Here is a 26,682-nt window from a genome sequence, read left to right on the forward strand (position 1 = left end):
AATTTAGCTAAAATTCCAAACAGTTCATGTCTGTAAGAAGGAAACATTGACTATTGACCACACTGTATAAAGCTGAAAGTATTAAGCCCCTCTCTCCCTTAACCCCACATGCCCAATCAGTCCCCCCAAGACTGTCAATTCTACCCCACATTAGCATCCTGAAGCAAGACCCTCCTCCCTGTTTCTTCTGTCATGGCCTTGTCTCTACTCTAAGTAACTTTTTATTTGAACTTATAGTCTCAACGTAACAGTTTTGGGATTTTTTTTTTCCATCAAGTTCTTCCAATTCTAGACTAACTCCTTTACTGCCACAAAAAGAATTTAAAAAAAAAAAACAAATCTCCATGTTAAATTCCTCTCCTTAAAGAAACTTCTCATGATCTATGGTTTAAAGTTCAAACTGCTCAGCATGGTGTAAAATGCAGTCCACAAACAGGTCCTAACACATCCAACAGGTCATCTCCCAAACACCCCCAAAGCATATTGCATTCTCAGATCTGCTGAGCTCATTCCAAACTTTCATCTTTTTCACATGTGCCCTCATCTTTAAATATCCTTTTATGTCTTCATCATTTTGGATACAGCTGTTATTTTCTCCCTTGAACATTTCTATATCTTTATTATGGACACAATCATATCTTACTACAACTGTTTATTTGTACCTCTGTATCGATTACTTAAGCACAATGTTTTTCATATAATGTTTATTCTGCTGCAACAGAGAATAGTCAGTTACTTAATAAACACCTAAATTTTAAAGGACATATCCTAACCTACAACTCTCCCTACTCCTTCTCCTCCCAGACACTTGTAACAAAGCCTTCACCACTTCCAGGGACAGCACTCACTCATGTATTCAGTAACCTTCACTGGCTGTAAACACTGTGCAAACTTTGTGTTTGATGCTGCTGCTGGAATACCTAAACTGGTAGGATTTAAATCCTCTCTCAATAAATTTATAGCCTAGAGAGAGCCCTTCATTAATAGATAATTATAAAACAACATAGTAATAGGCGATGATAACAAGAATGCCATATAAGATGGCTTATTTTTTGAGATGTTAATAAAATGCCACAAACTAATAATAAACCTTAAAAGGAAAAAAGAAGACAAGTAATCACAGATAAAAATCTATAAAAGGGACAACAAAATGTGTGACACTTTACTGTGCACTGTTGGCAGCAGATAACCTAGTGAGGCGCTAATTAAAAAGTAGACAACTAGACCAAGACAGGCAACGCTTACATTAGAGAACAAGCAATAGTCTCTATAAGTGCTACTTTGGATTTTTTATAGAGTTCTGAAGTCTGAATCCACCTCAAATGCTATATTGAGTTTCTTGAAACAATTCCAACTATAAATTCTACTAAATATGAAATTATACTAAACTATCAGTTTAGTTTAGTGTAAGTTTAGTGTAATATGCAGATAAAGCCTGTTACCTGCATGTCACACTAAAAAGGTGCAGATCTGATCACTGTCTGAACGGCAACAGGATACCACACGGCTGTTACGTAATAAAGCACAGTGATGTCTAGAAGGAGAACTGAGGAGATGTCCTACAGCATCGCTGAAGCTTGGTCATAAATAATGTGGTGTGTTTCTGCGTGTTGTCCCTTACCACATTTGTCAGACCAACTTGGTGTAAGGAATGTAATTACACACCCAGAAGGCAAAAGGAGATGCTCCTTCCAGACTTGGCTAAGACTAACTCTCAAAAAAGGATTAAACTAATATTATATCTTGATCCACTCATACATGTGATCCACAGGAAAACTTAAATATCTCCCCAAAGCAAAAAAGTCCAAAGGGAAAAATCGTATTTGCCATCACAACTTTGTAAATAATTGATTATTAACACCAAGTCTAGATGAAATCTGACAACTTCTAAATTTGTTACTGCAAGAAAAAAATTATGTTTTATAAAACTACTATTACAAGATGTTATCATGAAGTTACATTGGATTATTCCTGCATAAAAGCTACAAGATCCCCTTTTTAGAAATAACTACATATATGTATCATTATTCCATATATTAGAGAAGTTTGATCAGTGAGTCTTGAAAGCAGTGTTGTTGCTGACCCCTAATATTACATGGGCATGAGGTGTACCTTGGGATTTTAACTCTAATTTGCATTGAACATGTGTTTGTTACAATCAATGTGTACTTGAACCGTGTCTGAACATCAACTCTACCAAATTTGTACCTCATGTTTGGTATACACATCTGTTACTTCTGTTAAAACTGTATGTTATTTCTTGAAATTTAGAAAATAAATAAGTTTGATGTCTTACTACATTATATAAAACATGAATCACTAAACTGAATCCAAACAACGTTTCAACAATTACAAAAAGAACCACAGCTACATTTCCAAATGCATATCTTAACTAAAGGTTTACAGGACAAGAACTAAATAATCATAGTAAATTCAAAGCTTTCTTATTTTTCTGTTTTGCTGACCTTATGCTACTTTGACAGAGTAATAAAACTCCATTCCAGAATAACATTTTATTTCTTCTTTCAATTATTAAAAGCCTTCTTTAAAATTAATGAAATTTAGAGTCTTTTACAAAGCCAAATGTGGCTCCTATGTTAGACATAGCTGTTGTTTTAACCTAATTTCAGAAATAATCAACAGAAGAAAGTTGATTTTTCATACACAGATTCATAAAACACTCAGTACTGCAAGACACAGATATAAATACTTAATAAATGTTAACTCATTGAATCTTTAAATGACTCTATGAGGTAACTATCACAACAACCCCATTTTACAGATGAGAAAAAAAGGCATAGAGAGGTTGAATATTCTGCCTATGATCTTCAATCTGATTAAGTTCCAAATCCAAAAGTCAAAGCAGGGCTGTCTGACTTCTGAGGCAATACTGCTAACTACTATGCAGATGGTTAAAAAAGGCAAAAGCTTTATTTAAAGAGGCTCAACAATCATCATCATAACATGTTTTCATTTAACCATTTCTTTACTTATTAAACTGAATGATACCTTTGTCTCCATCTTTCATTTCCCCAGTGAAACAATGGAAATGACTTTATTATCTGTGTTCACTCACTTCCACTTTTCCATTTTTAAAGTTTATATTTTGTGGAAGATCTTAAATATTCATAAAGAAAAAATATTTAAATAAATAATTACTTATTACAGTTTTCTGTTTAGAATCTAGATTGAAAACACATAGTAATAATTTTTAAATATAGTGATAGCTGGCTTTTTTGTTTCTTAATTAAATAAGGTCCACAAAGAAGCCAGGGAAAGAAGGTTTTAGAGATAAATTTTGTGATACTAGAATTTTACCAATTTTAGGGATTTTGAAGATGATACTATAGCCAAGTACCATGCTAAGCCTTTACAGCAATATAAATTTTCATAATAATGAATTAACACTTTTAAATGTATATATCTTGGGAATTTCAGTACTCTTCTGACAGTGTAAACCCATTACAGCCCAATGTTCATGCTGGTGATAACTACAAACAAAATTCAATGAGCAACTAGTTAAGAACTCGGAAAAGCAGTTAGATTGTGAAGGAGGGTGAAACCTTGGAGAAGTAAACCCACATGTGATAAGTTACCTGTGTATTTGTGTGTGTGTTTTGCCCCAAGGTTTTGTCCCTACAGTGGAAGCCAGCTGTTGAGCACTGCAACAGTGCCATGGCTGGAAGTTTGAAAGAAACCCTGTGTTTCTGGACAAAGGAATAAGGGAAAAAATGAAAGTTAGTAGACACGGAGGGAAAATGAAAGCAAAGACATGGAAATAGGACATCACCTTATTTCATGTATAAACCACAAAAATATCAAATTATCTCCAGAATTAAGCATGTGAAATGGGCTCAAGACAATTTAGTAACAACTGAGACAATGGAACTGAGATTAAAACTATCATTACCAGTCTCAGAATAGCTCTTGAACACACACACACACACACACACACACACACACACACACACAGAAACATAAAAAGCAATATTCTGAGAATTGAAAACTCCAGGGAGAACCAGTCATAAAGGAGGCCCTCATCTTCTGATTGCACCACCAGAAGCTCTACCAGGCTTCACAGGGAATAGCAGAGAAAACTCCCCTCATGCTTCCAGAAGGGAAAAGGGAGTAATTTTGAAATACACTAGGGCATTCTGTGTAACATGACCTGCCTTCAGGAGAAACAATTTTCCCAGATCCTAACGTGCTGGAGTTTTATTTGAGCCTAACCTAACTGGAGAAAGGGAAATACCCAACTCCAGCCACTGTGGCCTTCCATGTGGGAAAAGAAAAAGTACACCTCCACCCACCTTCAGCCATCCTGTCCCACCTACAGGGGGAAGAAAACTGAAAAGCACTAATGAACTTCACAACCTGGGGCACAGGCTAACCAAAAGTCTGAGACCTAATCATAGGACTATGGAATGTTCCTCTTCCCCTGCATCTTTTTCCCAGAATATAATATCTGTCTTCCAACAAAAAGTTAGAAGACATATAAAAAGGCTAACAATGAAGTCTCAAGATACAGAACAAGCATCAGAATCAGACGTGGTAAGATGTTGGCATTATCAGACTAGAAATTTTTTAAAAACTATTATTAATGGTCTAAAAATGTTAATGAAAAATATTGACAATCTACAAGAACAAATGGATAATGTAAGCAGAGAAATGGAATTTCATAGAATCAAAAAAAAAAAGGTAGAGATCAAAAACACTGTTAACAGAAATCAAGAATGCTTTTTATGAGCTTATTAGCTGACTGGCCATGGCTCAGAAAAGAAACTCTCATTTTGAGGATATGACAATAAAAACTTCCAAAACTCAAAAGCAAAAAGAAAAAAATTGAAAACAAAAACAAAACAGAACAGAATATCCAAGAACTGTGAGTCAACTACAAAAGATAAACACGTAACGGAGATACCAGGGGAAAAAAAGGAAGAGAGAAAGCAACAGAGCAATATTTGAAGCAATAATGATTGAGGATTTGTTCAAATTAATGTCAGACACCAAACCAAAGATTCAGGAAGTTCAGAGAACCAGGAGCTGCATAAATGTCAAAAGGGAACTACATCTAGACACATCATATTCAAACTTTAGAAAATCAATGATAAAAAAATTTTTGAAAGAATAAGAGGAAAAAAGTACCTTACCTGTAGAGGCACAAAGACTAATACATCTGACTCCTCTTCAGAAACCACACAAGTAAGAGGAAAATTTAGTGAAATATTTGAAGTGTTGAAAGAGGGAAAAAAAAGAAAACAACCTAGAATTCTGTACCCTGCAGAATTATCCTTCAAAAGTGAAAGAACAATAAAGTCTTTCTCAGAAAAACAAATACTCAAGGAATTTGCTGGCAATAGACCTATACTGCAAGCAATTTAAAAAGAAGTTCTTCAGCGAGAAGAAAAATGATGTTGTTCAGAGAAACCAGATAATGAAAAAAAGAGAATCGAAGTATAAGTAAAGGTAAAATAGAAATTTTTATTTTTCTTATTCTTAATTGATTTAACTGATAATAGTTTCTTCAAAATAATAATAATACACACACACACACACACACACACACACACACAAACACACACAGAGTTGGTACTCTATATCCATGGGTTCCACATCCATGAATTCAACTAATCGTAGATCAAGAACATTCAGAAAAAATAATTCCAGAAAGTTCCAAAAAAACAAAATTGAGTTTGCTGCATGGCGGCAACTATTTACATAACATTTTCATTGTACTTAAAATTATTTACAAACACTTGCACTGTATTTGGTATTATAAGAAAACTAAAGGTAATTTAAAGTACACAGGGAGACAGGAGGGTGGAATTAGGAATATTGTATTATTATAAGGTACTTCCACTAACTGTACAATAGTACAGTGTTACCTGAAAGTGGACTTGGATTTGTTGTAAATGTATATTACAAATTGTACAGTAACCACTAAAATAAATAAGTAATAAAGGAAGTGTAATTGATATGCTAAGAAAATAGTGAAAAGGGTGTCATATAAAATGCTCAATTTAAACCAAAAAAGGCAGAACATTGTAGAAGACAAATATGATAAAAAAAAAATAACAGCAGCAAATACAAAACAGTAGCAAATATGGTAGATACAAATTTAACTATATCAATAATTATTTTAAATATCGAGATCCAAACATACAAACCAAAGGAGATTGTCAGAGAGGATCAAAAAATAATGCCCAACTATATTTTGTTTACAGTAAACCTACTTTCAATATAAAGACACATGTAGATTAAAAGTATAGGGATGGAAAAGATATACCATACTATCACAAATTAAAAGAAAGCAAGAGTAGCTATATTAATTTCAGACACAGTAGGCCTTAGAGCAAGGCAAGTTATCAGGGCTAAAGAGAGATACTACATACTGATGGTAGAGTCAACAGCTCAAGAAGAAATAATAGCCTTTGATGTTTATGTGCCTAGCAACAAAATATCAACATATATGAGGCAAAAACTGATACAACTGCAAAAAGAAATAAAGTAATCCCATATTATATTTGGAAGGCTTAACACTCTTCTACCAGAAGTTGACATATCTAGTTGCAGAAAATTAGTAAGGACATAGTTGAACGCAACAGCACTATCAATCAAGTAGATATAATTGACATCTATACACAACTTTAACCAAAAAAACAGCAACTTATGCATTCTTCTCAAGAATGTTCTCACCTGGAATATTCACAAAAAGAGACCACTTCTTGGGCCATAAAATACATCTTAACAAATTTAAAGGAATAGAATGACACAACATCTGCTCTTAGAACACAGTGGAATTAAACTAGAAATCAATAACAGAAAGATGTCTGAAAAGTTTCAAAAAACTTGGAGAATAAACTACACATTTCTAAGTAAAATATGAGTCAATGGTGCTATCTCAAGGAAAATTTTTTTTAATATTTTTGAGCTAAATGAAAATAAAAACACAACATATCAAAATGTGTAAGATGCAGCAAAAGCAGTTCTCATCGAGAAATTTATAGCATTGAATGCAAATACTAGAATAGAAGAAAAATTTAAACAATCATTTAAGCTTCTACCTTAGAAAACTAGACAAAAGAAGAGTAAATTAATTCTAAAGTGAGCAGAAGAAAAAAAATACTAAAATTTAGAGCAGAAATTAGTGAAACTGAAATTGAAAATTAGTGAAATTTATATATATATATAAAATAAAATCAAAAACTGGTCCTTTAAAAAAATCAATAAAATCAATAAGCACTCAACCAGGCTAATTAAGAAAGACAAAAGACACAAATAACAAATATAAGTGAAAGACAGGTCATCATTACAGATCCCACAGATATTAAAAGGATAATAAAGGAATATTATGAACAACTCTGTGCTTACAAATTTGATAAACTGGATGAAATGAACTAATTTCTTGAAAGAGTCAATCTGCAAAAACTCACATAAGAAATAGATAATCTTATTAGGCCTATATCTATTAAAGAAATTGAATCAATAATAAATAACGTTCAAAAACAGAAAGTACCAGGTCCAGAATGATTCACTGGTGAATTCTACTAAATATTTATGGAAGAAATTATGCTAAACTTCTACATTCTCTTTCAGAAAACAGAAGCAAAGGGAAAACTTCTTAACTCATTCTATAAGGCCAAATTTTCCAAATACCAAAACCAGACAATGACATTACAAGAAAACTACAGACCAATATCCCTTGGGAACACATGCAAAAATCCTCAGCAATATATTAGCAAAACAAATCCAACAATATATTTTTAAAAACTATACACCATGACTAAGCATAATTTATCCCAGGCATGTAAGCTTGTTTTAATATTTGAAAATCAATATAATTTATCACATCAACAGTCTAAAAAAGAAAAATCACATGATCATACGAATAAAAGTAGAAAAAGTATATCACAAAATCCAATATCCACTCACTATAAAAACTCTCAGCAAACTAGAAATAGAGTGAAACTTCTCCAACTTGAGAAAGAACTCCTACAAAAAACCTACAGCTAACATAATTACTGGTGAGACTTACAGCTTTCCCACTAAGATCAAGAACAAGGCAAAGATGTCCCTTCTCAGCTCTGATTTTCAGCATTGTACTAGATGTCCTAGATAATGCAATAAGACAAGAAACTGAAATAAAAGAGACAGATATTGAAGGAAGAAATAAAACTCTTTTTGTTCACAGATGATAATTGTTTACATAGAAAATCCGAAAGAATGGACAAAAAAAAAAAAAAAACTCCTGAAAGTAATCAGTGATTATAGCAAGGCTGCAAGACACAAGGCTAATACACAAAAGCCAATTGTTTTCCTATATACCAGCAATGAACAGTGATTTTGAAATTAAAAACACAAAACCATTTGTATTAGCACATAAAAAATGACATACTTAGGTTAAATCTAACAAAATATGAACAAGGTCTATATGAGAAAAACTACAGCAACTGAGGAAATATCAGATAAGAACTAAATAATTGAGAAAATTTCCATTTTCATAGATAGAAAGACTTAATATTGCCAAGATGTCAGGTTGTCTGACCTTGATTTATACACTCAACTCTCCCAGTTAAAATCCCAGAAAATGATTTTGTGGATATCGTCAAGGTGTTCCCAGAGGTTATCACAGGAGGCAAATGACCCAGAATACCCAACTCAATACTGAATGAATAAAACAAAGTTGGGGAGCTGACACTGCCTGTCAGCTTACTATAGGCTTACTATAAAGCTACATTAATAAAGACAATGTAGTATTTGTGACAGAAAAGACAAATAGATCAGTGGAACAGTATAGAGAGCCCTGAAATAGACCTGTGTAAATATAATCAACTTTGACAAAAGAGCAAAGACAACACAATGGAAAAGAGACAATATTTTCAACAAATGGTACTAGAAGAACCAGAAATCCAAATACCAAAAAGTGAATTTAAACACAAAACTTACACTCTTCACAAAAATTAACCAAGATACAACCAAATTATATTGCTTTAAATGTAAAATGTAAAATGCAAAATGACAAAAATCCTAGAAGATAACATAGGAGAAAGCTTAGATGACCTTGGGTATGGTGATGACTTTTTAGATACCACAGGAGGGACATGATGTATGAAAGAAATAACTGATACCTCAGACTTCATTAAAATGGAAAACTTCTGCTCCATGAAAGACCATGTCAAGGGAATGAGAATACAAGCCAAACTGGGAGAAAGTATCTACAAAAGACACATCTGAGAAAGGGCTGTTATCTAAAATATACAAAGAACAGTTAAAACTGAACAATAACTTGATTTAAAAATGGGCAAAAGACCTTAACAGACACCTCACCAAAGAAGACATACAGATGGGAGATAAGCATATGAAAAGATGTTCAATATGTCATCAGGGAAATGAAAACTAAAAGGAGATACTACCACACAGCTATTAGAATGGCCAACATACAAACAGTGACAGAACTGTGAAGCAACAAGAATTTTCATTCATTACTGGTGATAATGTATGTTAGTACAGTCCCTTTGGGAGACAGTTTGGCATTTCTTACACGAGTAAGCATACTCTTACCAGATGATCCAGCAATTATGCTAGGGGTTGAAAAGGGGTGAAAACATGTTCACACAAAAACCTGCACACAGTTTTTTAGAGCTGCTTAATTCATAGTTACCAAAACTTGGAAAGCAATCAATAGGTCCTTCAGTAGATGAATGGATAGATAAACTGTGACACATTCAGACAATAGAATATTCAGCACTAAAAAGAAATAAGCTATCAAGCCATGAAAGACATGGAAAAAATGTAAACGTATATTACTAAGTGAAAGAAGTCAACCTGAAAATACTAAAAACTGTATGACTTCAACTGTACGACATCCCGGAAAAGGCAAAACTAAGGAGACAGTGAGAACATCACTGTTTGCTAGAGTTTAGGGGAGACCAATGAATAGGAGGGCAATGAATAGGTAGAGCACAGAGAATTTTTAGGGCATGAAACTATTTCTTAAGATACTGCTGTGTACATGTATTGGTGAACACATGTTATTATACATTTGCCAAAACCTATAGAATGTACAAAACCCTAATGTAAACTATGGGTTTTGGCTGATAATGATGTGTCAGAGTCGGTTCACCCACTGCAAATGTGCCACTGTGGTGGGGAAACTGATAGTGGGGGAAGCTGTGTGTGCGTGTGTGTGTGTGTGTGTGTATGCACAAGGGTATATGGAAACTCGATTGTGCTGTAAACCTAAAATAGTTCTAAAAAATAAACTATATGAACAAAATTTTTAAGGCAATAAACAAATGCCAACTCCAAGATAACCCAAATGTGAAAACTCTCAAAAAGAGACTTTGAAACATCTATTATGTAAAACACTTGACCCAACAATTTCACAACACACTTTTTTTAAGGGAATGTGCTACATTTACCAAGATATACTGAGTACATGCTGGTCCATAAAACGATTGTCAATAAATCTGAATGCAATGAGATAAAGTCAAGTTTACTTTCAAAAAAATAAATTAGACACCAATAATGATAAGCAATCTAAGAAAAATGCAAGTATTGAGACAACAAACAACACACCTTTCCATAATTCACGGGTCAAAGATGAAATAAAGACGGAAATTAGAAACTACTTTAAAAAATTACATAACAATTTTATGGGTTACAACTAAAACAGTGTTTATAGGGAAATGTATAATTTTTTAATTGTTTCTACTAGCAAATAGTGGATCTGCAAACAATGACTTTCCTTTTTGAGAAACTAGAAAAGTGATTTTCCTCTTTCAAATTTAGGATAGAAAGAAAATAATAATGGAATAGAAAAGAGGTCAGTTAAGAGAAATAATAAACAGAGCCAAATATGATTTGTTTAAAAATACCAACAAAATTTTCAAAGGCCTACTTAAACTGCTTGATCTATGAAAAAAAAAGAGAATACAAATCATTATTATCAGGAATTAAAAGTGATTATCACCAGTAATCTTATAGACATTAAAAAGTAAGCAAGAAAATACTACAAACAACTTTACACCAACAAATTCAACAATTTAGTTGAACTAGAAAAAGTTCTTAAAATGTAAAATTTACCTAGATTTGTATTTAAGAGAAATATAAAAATTAATTAACCTATATCTATGAATGAAATTAAGTATGTTTAAAACCTTTCTGAAAAGAAAACTCTGGCACCTGGCATTTTCACTGGTGAATTCTATGTAGCATTCAAGAAAGAAATAGTATTGGGGACGGAGTCAAGATGGTGGAGTGGAGAGACTCAGCTCACCCTCTCTCACAAATACACCAAGAATTACATCTACAAACCCACTGAATTGCACAGAACATCTACTAAAATCTGGCAGAGTGTCTCTTGCTTTGAAATGCCAGGAAGATTCTCACAAAATCCGATAAACAAGTTCATACTGTACAGTGCAGGGAACTATATTCAATATCTTGTAGTAACTTATGGTGAAAAAGAATATGAAAATGAATGCATGTATGTTCATGTATGACTGAAACATTGTGCTGTACACCAGAAATTGACACAACATTGTAAACTAACTATACTTAAACAAATATATATACCAAAAAAATAAATAAATCAATCAATCATACAAAAAATTTTTCAGAAAATAGATGAGATCACTGTCCAAATCATTTTGAGGCCAGTATTATCCTAATACCAAAACTTGACAAAGAAATTACAAATATAGAGAATCATAGACCAATATCTCTCATTAATAAAGGCTCAAAATCCTAAAGATTCTTTAGCAAATCAAGTCCAACAGTAAATAAAAAGAATAATACATCATGTACAATTGGAGTCCATCTAAGAAATGAAAGGTTGGTTTTAAACATCTGAAAATCAATTGATAAAATTCAACCTGCTAACAGAAAAGAAAATTATCATTTTAATAGGTATATAAAAAGCATTTGACAAAATTCAATACATGTTCATAATGAAAACTTTTAGAGAACTAAGACTAGTAGTGAAATTTCTCAAACTGATAAATTTATATTGAACAGTTACAGCAGCCAACATCATAGTTAATGGCTGAAGACTGAGTATTTTTCTACCTGAGATCAGAAAAACAAAAAGACAAGAATTCCTGTTTCACCACTTCTGTTAAACATTTTGATGGAGGTCCTATACATTGCCATAAAAAAATTAAAATAAAAGGTATAAAAAAATAGAAAATAGTGAAAGGTCCCTATTTACAGATTGTATGATCATTTGCATTAAAAAAAAACCTCAACTAATAAATAAATTTAACAAGTTTGGAAGATACAAAATTAATATTTAAAAATCTATTGTATTTTTATATGGCAACAAAATACTGACAGATGACATTAAAAGCAGTTTCATTTACTGTAGCATAAAAAAAAAAAAATCACCTAGGCACAAAATGAATAAAAGATATCCATGATGTCTACACTGAAAACTAGGAAACATTGTGAGAGGAATTAAAGAAGACCAAAATTAATGAAGAGTTATACCACATTCAGAAAGTGGAAAACTCAATGTTTGTTAAAATATCAATTCTCTTCATTTTGGTCTACTGCTTAAATGCAATCCCAATTAAAACCTCCATTTTATTTTTGAAATTCCCAAGCTTACTCTAAAACTTATACAGAGTGCAAATAACATAAATAAAGCAATGTTTACAAGGAATAAAAGTAGAAGCAGTTATCCTACCTGACTTTCAAATTTCCTATAAAATTACAGTGATCAAAATGATTTGGTATTAGTGAAAAGATAGATAAATAAATCAATGGAATAGGATAGTAGAAAGTTTAGTAACAGATCTAATTATATGTAGTCAACTGATTTCTGGCATAGAAGCCAAGACAATACAATGAATAAAGGAAAGTCTTTTTAGTAAAGTATGCTGGATGAACAGGATAGCCTTATAAAAAAAACAATTGTTGACCTTTATCTCATGCCATACCCAAATATTAACTCAAAATGGGGCGTGACCTATTGTGTAAAATCTAAAATTTCAACACTTCTAATAGCAAGAGATCATGTGATTTTTATATAGGTAAGGGTTTCTTAGAACACAAAAGTATAAAACATTAACAAAATCAATAAATGAAACTTGATCAAAATGAAAAGTATTCACACTTTGGAATACATTATCTAGAAAATAAAAAGGCAAGTCACATGCTGGAAAAATTATCTGCTTATATCTATCAAAGTATATGCACAATATATAAGAACCCCTACAATTCTGTAACCAGAATATAGCAGCCATTTTTTAAATGGGCAAAAGACACCTCACAAAGGAAGATGAATAAATGGCTGATAAGCACCTGAAAATATGCTTGTCATCATCAGTCATGAGGCAAAGCAAGTTAAAACCACAATGAAATACTACTACACAACCACTTAGAATGGCTAAAATGTAAAAGGCTGACCATATACTGGCAAGGATGCAGGACAAGTGGAACTCTCATTCACTGCTGGAGGGAATGTGAAATGATTAATATCACTTTGGAATACAATTTGACAGTTCAGTTTTTTTTTCCTCTTTAAGTTAAACATGCACCTACCAAATAACCCAAGCATTCCACTCCTAGGTAGTTAACTAAGACAAATAAAAATAAACACCCACACCAAATCTATACATGGATGTTCACAACAGCTTTATATGCAGTAACCAAAATCTAGAAACAATCCAAATGCCCACTAAAAGCAGAAGTGGATGAAAAAATTGTGGCTTTATCATATTTGGAATACTGGTTACAAAAAAAGGGAAAAAGCAAAATAATGGTACATATGAAGACACGTGTAAGTCTCAAAAATGGTATACTGAGCAAAAAAAAAAAAAAGCCAACCTAAAGAGAGTGCATTCATTTATAAACATTCTTGAAAAAATAAATAAGCTATAATGATAAAAAAGCAAATTAGTGATTGCCTAGGTTTAGAGTAGAAGAGATGGCTCATAAAAGTGTGGAAGGAAACTTTTGGGTGTGATGGCAATGTTTATTTTCTTGATTATGATGATGGCTTCAGAAGTCTATATGCATGTCAGAACTGATTAAATGGTGCACATTTAAATTGTACATTCTTATAGTTTATTGTACTTTGATTATATCTCAATAAATAAAAATCTCTAGGATTCTGACCTAAATGCATCTAAACTGGAAAAGGTGAATAAATGGGAAAGCTGTTATCTAGGGAGACTATGTCTACTAGCACACAATTTCTTCAAAGTATGCACTTTGGAAAATATATGCAGTAAAAAAGATAAAGGGACGTCACAAACTGGTAATCAAATCCTTAACGAAATATTTGAGATGTACTTTAAGGTAAGTTTTCAGGCGTTATAGAACTACTGAAATAGTATAGCTTTTATAAATTATTATACATTGATTTCTTCGAAGAGTATTTCATGTAAAAGTCCTTTCTGAGAAGTTTGAAAAAAATGAAAAATTTCATAAATGAGATTTTCCACTCAATTGTCATCACATTCCTCTTATTCCTTTCAAAGAAAGAAATAATCTGCCTAAAGACAGACAACTGTTAAAAGTATAAAAGACTTTTGTAATACCATGTTTTGATTTAGTAAAAAAGGGAAAAAAGATTGAAAAATAGTGCTTTGAAAACTTGAGTTATAATGGCTACAACTTGATATTTAGATAAAAAAACAAAAACAAAAACAAAAACAACAAACAACAAACTTCCTGTTTAAAGGATTCCAGAAGTAACAAACTACTAAGGTGGTGTAGTTTTTCTTCTATTTTAGATTTTCTTGATATTTTTGAACTGTATCATTAAGCCAGAAGAAACCAAGGCTGTTGATTAGGGTTGACTGGATATTTTGTGCCTGCATGAAAGTGTTCATCTGCTCAGACCATGTTCCACTCACTAAGGTCCATACCTATGTGCTTCCCTCTCTGTCTAGAGAAGGCGAATTTATCTAATTCCCACAAGGTACCTTGTAAACAAGCAGTAGTCCAGGAAGAAGCGCTTCATTTACAAGACATAAAGACCACTTAGAACTTTTGACTGATACATGGGTCACTGTTGCTCACTAATACCATAATGTATAATATTTAAAATGTCAAAGTTGTAAGATGATAAAAAAGAATACAAGTTATAATAATAATTAAGAAAACTACATATCAGTGCATAATTAAATTAACATATAACCACGTATATAAATAAAATTAATACTAGTATTTTAAGCACTTCACATACATATGCTCATTTTTAATAAATACTTAAGATTACTATTCCCATTTGAAGACTGAGAAATTAAAACTTACAAAAATTAATTACACACAGAAACCTGATTAAGCTAGGTACTGCAATTCAAAATCAAACTTTTCTCATTCCAGAACCAATTCTTGTATTCATTCTGCTATGCTGAAATTATATAATCTGAATTATGTTCCTACATACTAATTTTGGCATTTTCGTATAAACTAATCTTGTGATTCTTTTAAAAACATTTTCAGTTTTGCTTTTATCTATTTAAGGCAGAATTCTTAAAAGTCTTCAGATTGCAATTCATATTAAATAAATGTTCTATTTAAAGTTCCAGAGGGTTTCATGCAAAGCAGCTTAATAAACTTATTTTTGCTACTCACTGTCATACTCACTAAAGGTTTCACTAACGAGCCTTTGAAGATTATTTTTCTAATGGCTTAACAGTTTTTCCAAATAAACAGCTGGAATTACTTCAAGATTTAGAATATGATTTATGTTATTAGAAAGTCAAGAATTAATCAAAGAAAGTAATAATAATCTTTGCTTCTAGTACCTCTTCTTTGGTAATTTACCAGAAGCCTCTTGGCTAGAGGTATTTTGATCAGCAGTGGTTGAAAACATATGGAAATATTTTAAGGAAATCATTTTTATGTGTTCTAGTTGTTGATACTATAATGCGCCTATAAAACACAGAGGCATTTACTGCATGCACATTTTTTAATATGTAGCATCAGGTTCAGTTATTTATGTTGAAAAAAGAACTTACTGTGATAGTCTGTAACTACACATCAAAAGCTCTAAACTGGACCTCAGTGAGCATGAGCATAGTATATGGCAAGGAAAGTGGAGGATAGTCTCGTGTGTGTGTGTTGGGGGATAAGGAGTCAAAAAGAAAAACTAAATGACATTCACCTAGAATTATGTTCAGGTAAAAGTAGAAGTCTCAGTACTATGAAACTGTATGGAAAAGAAATCTAATTAACATGTACATATGTCAAACACTATCTTTTAAGGCTAGTAAATTTTGAGAATTAATAAATATTAATTTGCATATTTCCATCCTAATTTCCTCTTTATATGTCCTATTCATTTATGGTGAACAAAATCTACTCTTAATTTCCATTGTTTAAGGCTCTGCAAATATGTACAGCAATAAATTAAACGAACTTCTGAAATGAAACTATCTACGGATTTAGCTCTTCCATATTACTCATTTATGTTCTATGAATATAAGGTGTTGTTGGGTTATAAAAATAAATTTAGCCTGTGAAACTGATGTTTAATTTTAAAATAGAATTTTGTAAGCTTAGAAATTAATTTGTTCATGATTATCATTTATCTAATAAATAAATATTCATGTATCATTTGTGTTCAATCAATACATGATACTAGAAGACCTGACAGCATATTATTATATATTGCCTGAATCAATCAGTTTTTAATTTAATTTTGTATGATATAACGTGTTAAACATTTTGTTTGAAGTCAAAGGCTTGGGCACATACTAGTGCAGAAATTCAGAAACAAATAAAATTCCAAATAATCTGAAAATGTCACAAGCTTTAATTCTATTTAAAATTATGCCATAGATTATGTATATAACTAAGTACAGGGACGTAATATTCTACTGACACTCTGAATTTATGTTGTGTTTTTTAAAAAAAATACATGCTGTGTGTGTATGTGTGTGTATACATACACATATCAATAAAATACAACAAATCTCCCATGTAGAACTTGTCTATTAATCCATAATATATTACACAGCTTTACTTTGTTATACTTTAAAAAATAAATTACTCAGAAACTATACAAAAGTAATTAGAGTAATGAATAATATCTCAGGAGTGCATCCCTTTATGGGGTCAGGACCCAGTTCTGTTTGTTCCGTTTATAATTGACTAAATGAAAGTTAAAGCAAGAGTTACCAGGTCCCACGATTGAAGGATTAGAAGAAATAATGTGATTATCATAATTGGTGAATTATAGTTGAAAAGAAACTTTTCACCATGACCTTCACATTATTAAAAAAGTGATTTTAAAAACTTACAGTTCACCTTTGGCAGTATGGTCTCTATCTTACCTTGGAAACATTCACAAAAAACAGAGAAAGGCAACATATCTCACTTGTCCATTTTAATAAATTAATCTCTGAGAGGAGTGAAGATAATGTTCTTTACTCCAAAGGAAATAACAGAAAGTACTAAGAGGAATGCCAACTCCCTTCCCAGGAGAACAGCATGCCTGCGTTTAAATCAACCCATCTCTGGAAACGTTTCCCAGGCGTTACAGTCACCATTGTCCACTGATTCTCTTCCTGAACAATAGAAAACATCACCACTACACCACAGAGGAAGAAAGTAGGTCACTCTTTAGAGTTTGTAACTTTGCTTCATGGCATATATTGATTGTTATTGCTGTTACTAACTCATTTCATCTGATTTAGTGATATTCAGCTTAAAGTCTGATTTATTTTACCTCAAAAACTTCTTCATCCAAAATCCTTGTTCCAAAAACCGTGATTCCATTGGTGTCAACGATTGCTCTCTCACTTCTGTCGAGGGGTTTTGTGGTTTTCTTCTTACAATCAACAATCATTGTCACAGTTTTCTTCTCCACGCTGATTGCTACCCGATGCCACCTGAAAAAGCCAAATAATTCTTGTGTAAATTTCAAAGATGTTGTTGCCAAACCACTATGCACATTAAAGTACAATGCATTTTAAATTATACAAGTGAGCTGAAATTGTACAAAATGTAGGCTCATTTATAGCTCAATCAGTAAAACAGGTGACTACTTCCTATTTACCCAGAATAGTGCTAGGAGCTCAAAAGGACACAGCAGTGTAAGATGCACAGCAGTCTTGGCTGTCTGTGCTGATAAGGAAGTGCCCAACCTTTGCTTCACTGTGTTGTAACAAAAGCTTAATCTCACCATGTCCTGATGAGGGTATTTGATATAGAGATCAGGGGTGGGATATGGGGTAAGTAATAGTTTCTATGTACGTAAATGCTCTCTCCCAAAGTGGAATTCTACTTAAAGAAAATTCTGTTGAAGTGATCCCCTGAGATTGACTGTAAAAGGGTACGTCTACTAATTGAATGAATGCTCCATCTGGAGCAATTGAATGTTCTAATTACACAATGTGCTTCTCTGTCTTTATTCACATTTCTTTCAAGTGCTTTCGTTTTCTTTTTCCACTTTAATTTCAAGACCGTTGTAGATCACTGCTGTGGGCAGGATCCAAGACTGAGACACAATATCTCTCCTTCTTTGCAGGGTTGGCAGGAAGTGGGGACACTGAAAGCAAGCATAGTCAATGCATGTATGGAGTGAGAGTCTCAATTCACTCTGAAGCTACTACTCCAGCTAATTCAGGGCAGTGATGACAGGCTTGGGGGGAGACATGGCCAGTCCTCTGGAAACATACATACCCTAATCATACTGTAAAATGGTGGGGTTTATTAGCAGTATCTGGTGCTAACATAAACAGCTAAGTGAAGCTCACTTGGATTTTGCAAGCCACTCTTGTTTTTTTTTTTTTTTCCCAAATGAAAAGTGCTAAATTAATATTCCAGAAGTGTCTAGGAATAGATCCATAAAATAAAGTACGCAAAAAGTGCAGCAGCCTTTCTAAATTGTCTGTTTCATGTGACTTGGCATGGACACTGACGAGGACCAAGTATATTTCCACATACACTTAATCTTTGGTCTTTCCACAGCACTTTCAACTAGCATAGGCATCTGCTTTGTTTGAATTGTCAAAGATTTATATTAGGAGGCACTTAATACTGTGAGAGTAAAATTTACACATGTTTCTGCCAGAAGCCTGTGTCTTAAATTAAACCATCTCCTCCACTATTGTAGATATGTGCTTTTCATTAACAGAAAATAAAAATGATTTCAATTGTTGAAAGCGGATTAGGACTCGAAACGATATTTTAGTTGAATTAAGTTAAGCTCTGATAATAATGACATGTCATAATCATGGTGTCACATACAATATTCAAAATCCTAAATTAACCCTTAGTTTTGGAGTCATTCTGATTTATTCTCCTTCTCTCACACTATACATTCATACCATCAGAAAATCTGTCTATCTTTATATTCGAAATACATACAGAATTCAGTGTCTCTCAACTTTGTCCTAGCCCCCATGTTGCTCACCTAGACCCCTAATAGGTCTTCACTTCCACTCTGATGCAACCAGTGACCATTTTAAATTGTATGTCAGATCAAGTCCCTGCCCTGCTGAAAACTAATCTAATACTCCCAGTAAGAGCTGAAGTCCTTACTCTGCCTCGCCCTGGCCCTCTCTGACCTCGCGTCCAACTTTCTGCTTTCGGACTCCTGCACTCCAGCCACACGGCTGCCTCCTCCTGGTTCCTGCACGTGTTCTTCACTCTGCCAGGAATGCTCCTCCTCCACAGCCCCACATGCTCGCTCCCTTACTTCCAACAGGCCTTTGCTCAATGCAACAATACCAAAGAGGATTGCTCCGGCTAAAACAATACACCCTACGTTCCTAATCCTGATTTAGTTTCGATCGTAGAACTATCATCACTTTTCATATTAATTATTAAGGATAATGATGTAAATGACTCGTGCAAGCCTCGGTTTTCCTGGCACTGGGACGAAGTTTTCTCCATGGTCCTGACAATGATATACTGAGTGAGAATATTTTTTTCCATCTGAATAGCTATTTCTTTTTTATGCCTATAACCAAATATATTTCAGTTAAAGCTATTTTTGAAGCCTGAATTCAGCAATAAAACACCTAGTAAATTTAATAAATATTTATTTCTATTTAGCTGCTTTAAGTGATAGACAGTGTTCACAACACAGAATTCAGAATTCAGCATGATTTTAAGAAGAGCATGGTTGTTACTGAAGAGTCTGACTACCTGAGTTAACTGCCACTCTTCAAATATCTGTTACTTAAATTCCCAGTGCCTCACTTCCCTTATCTGTAAAGTGGGTTTATTAACATTATTTTCTTCAAAGAGTTGTGAAAAATTAAATGAGTTAACTATGCATAAAGCATTCAGAACAGAGCATAGCGTACGCTGAGTGTCAACATGTAAAGCTTCCTATGACTGTCAATATTAAAGTGATTGCTAAAGGTACGTCAAATCAGGCCATTCCTCTGCCCAAAAAGTCTACAGTGAATTCCCGTTTCACTTGGAATAAAATCCAAAGTGCTTACAATCACCTACAATGTGTTATACCATGTGGCCTCCTACTGCTTCTCCTTCCACATCAACCCACTCTGCCCCTGCCACAGTGGCATCCCTGGGGTTGCTTAGACCAAATCAGCCACACTGGGAATCAGAGGCTGTGTATTTGCTTTTCCTACCCCTGGACCAGTGTGCTTTTAATTGGCAGCATGATATGCACTCCACCTCCTTCACATGTCACCTTCTTAGTGGGATTATCCCTGATCTCACTCCTCAAAACCGCACGTCCCAACCACCATCCCTTATCTCCTTCACTGCTGTGTTTCTCTTGCTCACTGATCACCATCTGATATACTATTTATCAGTAATTTTTTAATTGTTCATTATTTGTCTATCCAGATTATAAACTATGTAAGATTAGGTAATTTATTGTTCTGTTTATTTCTATATCACCATTCCCTAGAAAATCTGCATCACACTTTATGAAAATTTGTTGAATGATCAAATGAAAGAATTGCTTTCAACAGCTGAAACATTAGATTTTTGCTACTTACTTCCCATCAGCAATGTTAACAGTTCTGAAGAGGGGATAGTCTTCTGGGGCAGGTTTCCCGGTATGGTCTTCAAACAGGAAAACCGGTGATCTCCCAACCTCAACACCGAGCTGCTGAATACCATGCTCATTATATATAGACAAAAGGAAAGACTGAATTCCTTTTTTGGGTTTTATTGTAAATAGTATTGAAAAATCTTCTGGAAAAGTTCCTCCTGAGAAGAGAAGGCCAAAGAGTCAGAAATTCCAAATTTCCGAACTATTCCTGGACCATCTTATTATTTGTGAGCTTACTAAGTGGCCTCAATAAGTCACCAAAGTTCAAACGGTAATAAAAATACAAATTTAAAAACCAATGGGGAGGGGACTCTGTTACGCTTTGTTTGCAATAATTGTTGAAGCTGTATTCAAACTTTACTACCACTCATTCAAAGCACAATGATTATGTAAAACTGAATTCAAAGTTAGGAAACAAGATCGTGGTGCCAGTTTGTTACCGCGAGGAGGGGAAAAAGGCCTCGGTTCTTTGCCTTACCTGACAGAAAGAATGCGAACAGAAGACTGAAAGCGTTGTGGTAAACAGAAGATCTTATTAGCAGAGAAAAAGTTAGTAGAGTGCACCTTCGAGAATTGAAGGTGGGCCAACCCAAGAGAAGAAACAAAGGCCTCACTCCTTTGTTTCTCCTGTCCTCTATCCTGGCTTAGGGGCGTTCTCTGACAGCTCGTGTCCCTTGAGTGCTTAGACGCGCCCATCTCCTTTGCGCATGCTCTTACCCATGATGCACACAGAAAAACCCATGGGAGGGGCCCAAACCGCAATGCTAATTAAATTATAATGAGCACTGGGTTATGTTAAGTTGGGTCCTTCTCTTTGCGCAGCCACAGCGGCCGCTTCTAACCGGCTTCTTTGTCGGCACTCATTTAGAGAAAGTAGAACTCTTCAAAGCCCTTTATCCTGGGCGCAGGTGTACCATAATTTTCTGGATTGCTCTCTTCCCTTTCCTCTCCCCTTGCCTGGTGCTCATTTCTAACTGCCTAATGAGTTCAATATCAAACACGTAGTAAGCACTTTTGAAACACTTAAGTAGCACTTTTGGTGTAAGATTTGCATTTTCTGCCCCTGTCTAATCTGTGGCCATCCATCTTCTCTTTCAAGAGGCTTTGCAAGGACCCAATACATAAAAGTCGCCTCTTCAAAAGCTAAAGAGTTTCTGACCAGTTATTCCTATCACACAATGAAGAAAGCTTACTTAAATCATTAGAGATTTAGATACTGGTTGATTTGATTCTAAATTCAAGAAGGTATATTTTTTTCTTTTTTTTTTTCCCTCTCACCATCCTATCTTAAATATCCAGCATGGGGCCTGATCTACATAAGTGGTTAGTAAACATTCATTAAATCAATATATCAAATGATTGCCATAAATATCTCTCAGATAGTTAAGCAATGACTATTACATACATTTTTATAAAAACACTGCATGTAAAATTGTGAAGTTTATTTTTCAAAAGTAGTTTTACATATATATATTATTAAATCCTCTTACTACCTTGAGGCATAAGTAAAGCAGGTATTATTATTTGAAGAACAAGACTGTTTAAATTAAAAAGTTTTCTATATGCAAAACTGGCATATATGTGCATGTGTAATCAATGATATCTGGGCCAACACCAAGAGCTTCCATATTCAGTCCATTCATTCCAAATTCTATTATATATAGTAGTATAAAATAATAAAAATGTTATGAGTATGACTGCCATGGAATAAAATTCAAAAGACTACGGAAGACCAGAAATTCCATGTCTAAGAATTTATAGGGGTAAGAAAGATGCTTCTATGTAAATATATTATGTTAAGTCAATTTATCAGAACACTACTTTTCAGCATAAAATGTTAAAATGACCTGCAGTGGTTAGGACTGATTAAATAGAATACAAAATGTCTATATATCTTTTGCAACCACTTAAAATAATGTCATGGAAAGATGTCTTATGAAGTGGAAATTATTTAAAATGTTGAAATTAAATAAGAATGTGTCACAAAGAAAGCAGTCAATTAATTTTAACTATTTGATTCTAATCTATCTAGATCTAGATAATTATCTCCAAACTAAAAAAAAAGTTTCCTTAAAATTCTCAATTTTAATTTTTAAAATAGTTTATCAATATAACTTCACTATATCACAAATAGGTCATAAAAGCCTTGCTCTCATGGCAAGAAATATATGTATATGTAATATAAAGAGAGGGAGAGTTTTGTTTGATTTGATTTGTATAGTTTAAAATTTTATATTTAGGAAAATCAATAGAAGAAAAATAACCATGTAAATAAAATGGAGAGTTAATAAACACATCAATTAACAGAACACATTTTACCTGCTTATACTACAAATAAAAATCTAGGTAATTCAGCCTATTATTGAGGAAGTTTCATAGCAAATAAATTTGTTATTCAAATGAGTAGCTCAGAATGTTGAGAATCCTAAGACTTCTTTCCTTAAATGTACCTCAACTATTCAAATATCTCATACATTGAAAAAAATGATGTGAAAACAACATGAGCTAGGGAAAACATTTTTTTCATTTTTGCAAAAGCATTATGAAACAATGTTTACATAGAGACATTTAGAAAGTTTTGGGCAATAATGTACTCATATAAGACTAAAGAAATTGTAACAAATTTTAATTAATCATCCAATTTATACAGTACAGCTTCTGAGAATTGTCAACCTCTAACTACACTAGTGAGTAAAATCTTTCAATTATGGAAGTATTCCCCAATTTTAAATTCAGCAATAAGCTTTTAATTATAATGCTTAAGCTGACCTTTAAAAAAAATTTAGTTGTCTAAAAAATCATGACGAGGCCAGAATGTTCACAATGTAATCTAGGCGCCTCCTTTAGTCTCCTCCCTAGAAGATGCTATTCAAAGTTGTTCATAACCCACTAAATTTATCAGAGAGAATTCACTATGAAATAAGTTCAACAACAGAAATGAAACAACTTAAGATGTGAAATTTTATCTAAAATAGTAATCATCAGTATATATGACACAGATAAAATGTGGAATTTTTCATCTTAAATAATTTATGTTTTGAAATGTATAAATACAAACTAAGAATAAAGCATCCTCTCTGGTAAATGACTGCTGTTAAAGAAAAAAATGCTATTATTACCTTTAATAAAAGTGTATACGTAAATCATATACATATAATAATAATCACAATTCACGGAATATATCAGATTCAATAATGATTCTCAAAATGGGCTTTAACATCAATAGATATTGCGTCCATGAACACACTTGATATATTTGATATACAAAAGCACAATAACTTTATTATTTGATTTTAATTTTTTAACTTGTGGTCAATGTATTTCCATGTGAAATATGTTGCCCTTTAAATAAAATCTCTTTCTTATGTAGCTTAGTGGTTGGTAGGATTTTAAAAATGAAGAGTGAAGGTCATTTTGCATAGTCGGAAAAGCTTCAAGTCTTAAAAAAAAAAACTATCTCAGCTTCATATCATTCACAGGGTTTATGATTATATTTAAATACTTCACCTTTCTAACTCCCAACCCATAAACTGAGTTTAAATATTCCACAATCCAGGTGGTTAGGAAGATAAAGATTAATATGCACAAAGTTCTTTGCACAGTATCTGTCCTACAGCAGGTTTCTAAAAAGGCCAGATGGAATTTGCAAATCACAGCTTCTATCCAGTTCACATGCACAGAGTTCTCAGATATTTAAATTCAAGGTCTCAGATTGGGACTTTGGAGGACATAGCCCTTAATTCTACAGAATATTACAGTGACAACCTAAAATCCCTTGCCCCTACCCCAGTGTTGAAGTTTCCAATACTACTCCTTATGTTACTCATTAGAAAAGAAGGTGCTGTTGTGTCTTTTCATAATGGAAGAAAAAGTATTCAAATAATTTTTCAAAGATATTTTCTTACTTTTTTTAAAATAAAAAATACTATTCACATATTCACTGTTCAAATTTTTTAATGGTGAATGTGTCACTGGTAATTTTTGTTAAATGCCCTTTGCATTATTTTGGCAGAAAGCTCTGCCCTCTAGGAAGGTAAGCCTATAATCATTTGCATGGGGTAAAAATGACGTCTCTACCATAGATAGCTCCTCTGTCTGAACTACTCACTATTAGAATCGTACGCCTAAGACAATGTTGTGAGCAGGCTGAGAATAAATGTTGATATATTCTGTTAAGCAACATGGAAGGAGATTCTAGAGGCATATGTTGTATTCTTTTTTCATGAATAAAACAAAAGAAATAGTCAAATTAATCAAAATAAGTACCACACTAGAAAGGCAGATAAACAGATCCTGAGATGACAAGCCAAATATAAAAAAAATATATAAACTAACTTCTTGAATATTGCTAAAGCTTTCCATTAATCTATTTTTCTCTCTTGAAAATTCCCACCCTTTTCCTGTGTCTGCATTGGAATACGAATAAATATAAAAGCAACTTAATTTTTACTATTCAAAAGTTTCATATTTGACTTGAAAAATACTTCATGGATTTAATAACTATTTTAATTTTATTTTTGAAGTCAGAAAAATTATTCATTAACTGTCTTTATATTTGTAGTTTGGTTACTTTTGTCCACCACAAATTATTGCAAAATTAGAAATATTTTGGAAGAATCAATGATTTATCAAAATAAATGTGTTTTCAAAAATACTTTTAAATGCTCTTCCCTGAAAAATATGCTATCTTGTTTTGCAATATTTTTAGTCCCTTGATTCGTAATTTTTCTATTGTTACAAAGTAATTTTATATGAAAATAGGGAATTCGAATTTCTTTCAGTGGGGACAGTAGAGGATAATATGAAGAATTTAAATGATACATTGCTTCTTAAAAGATCCCAAACCACAAAAAAGGAATACTTTATATTACAGACAATATTGACCTTGGCAACAGATAAGACCTGCATTAAAAATACTAGCCCCCTGTAATCTGGACAAGTCAGAAAGTCTCAGTGAAACTCAATTTCTTCTTCTGTTAAATTAGAACAAGGACACTCAACTTAGTAAAGCCATAAGAAAAAATAAATGACGTGTATCCAATAGCCCACAAGCACTCGTAACAAATTACCTGCTTAGAAAATGTGATACCCAGAAATTGTCATTTCACTATTCAACTCCCTTTCCCTACATTTTCATGATTTCCAGACAATTAGTGCTATTAGGTCAATTAGTGCTTTCATAGGCAGAAAGAAAATATTCACCGAGTATTTTTCAAGACATTATGAAAAATCTCCCCATAACAGTACATTATACAGCATGATAAAAATAAATAATGATAATTAGCAAGGCAGTAGCAGGCATAGCAATGAAGAGAACGTACCTGAGAATAACTGTTTTGTTGGGGCACTGAGTTGTGCTTGCTTTGAAACTCTGTAAGCAGTATCTGAACCTTCTGAATTCTTTCTGTTTGTGCAAAAGCCCGTTGTTTTTGATATTCCCTCTGGAGAATTGTGAAAATCTAGAGCCTTTAGTACATCGACTGGAGCAGCTGAAAAGTAAGTTAAAAAATAAGAAAACAAATTGAACAAATGAGCTAATATTAAAATAAGTATTTTTTAACAGAGGAAATAGTTTGTAGCTCGAATCTATTTATCACGTGCCATGCTTCCCTAACATTTGGGTTGGGAAAGTTGAGGATTGGCGCAGCATGTAAAATATAAACCATAATATTCTCAAACACTAAATA

At 33.0% G+C, this 26,682-nt stretch overlaps 1 protein-coding gene across 6 annotated transcripts in view; it reads right to left on the reverse strand.

The window, feature by feature from the left end:
• COL11A1 (collagen type XI alpha 1 chain) overlaps positions 1-26,682 on the reverse strand; it is a 491,382-nt gene that overhangs the window by 149,282 nt on the left and 315,418 nt on the right. For all 6 annotated transcript variants that reach the window (XM_074370060.1, XM_074370058.1, XM_074370057.1 and 3 more), the window contains 3 exons: positions 26,317-26,484; positions 20,940-21,153; positions 17,687-17,849 (listed from right to left, as the gene is read on the reverse strand). In XM_074370060.1, the coding sequence (XP_074226161.1) occupies positions 17,687-17,849; positions 20,940-21,153; positions 26,317-26,484 (545 nt within the window). The remainder of the gene's footprint in view (positions 1-17,686; positions 17,850-20,939; positions 21,154-26,316; positions 26,485-26,682) is intronic.

This window comes from Camelus bactrianus, chromosome 9 (genome assembly GCF_048773025.1).
Source record: "Camelus bactrianus isolate YW-2024 breed Bactrian camel chromosome 9, ASM4877302v1, whole genome shotgun sequence".
NCBI lineage: Eukaryota > Metazoa > Chordata > Mammalia > Artiodactyla > Camelidae > Camelus > Camelus bactrianus.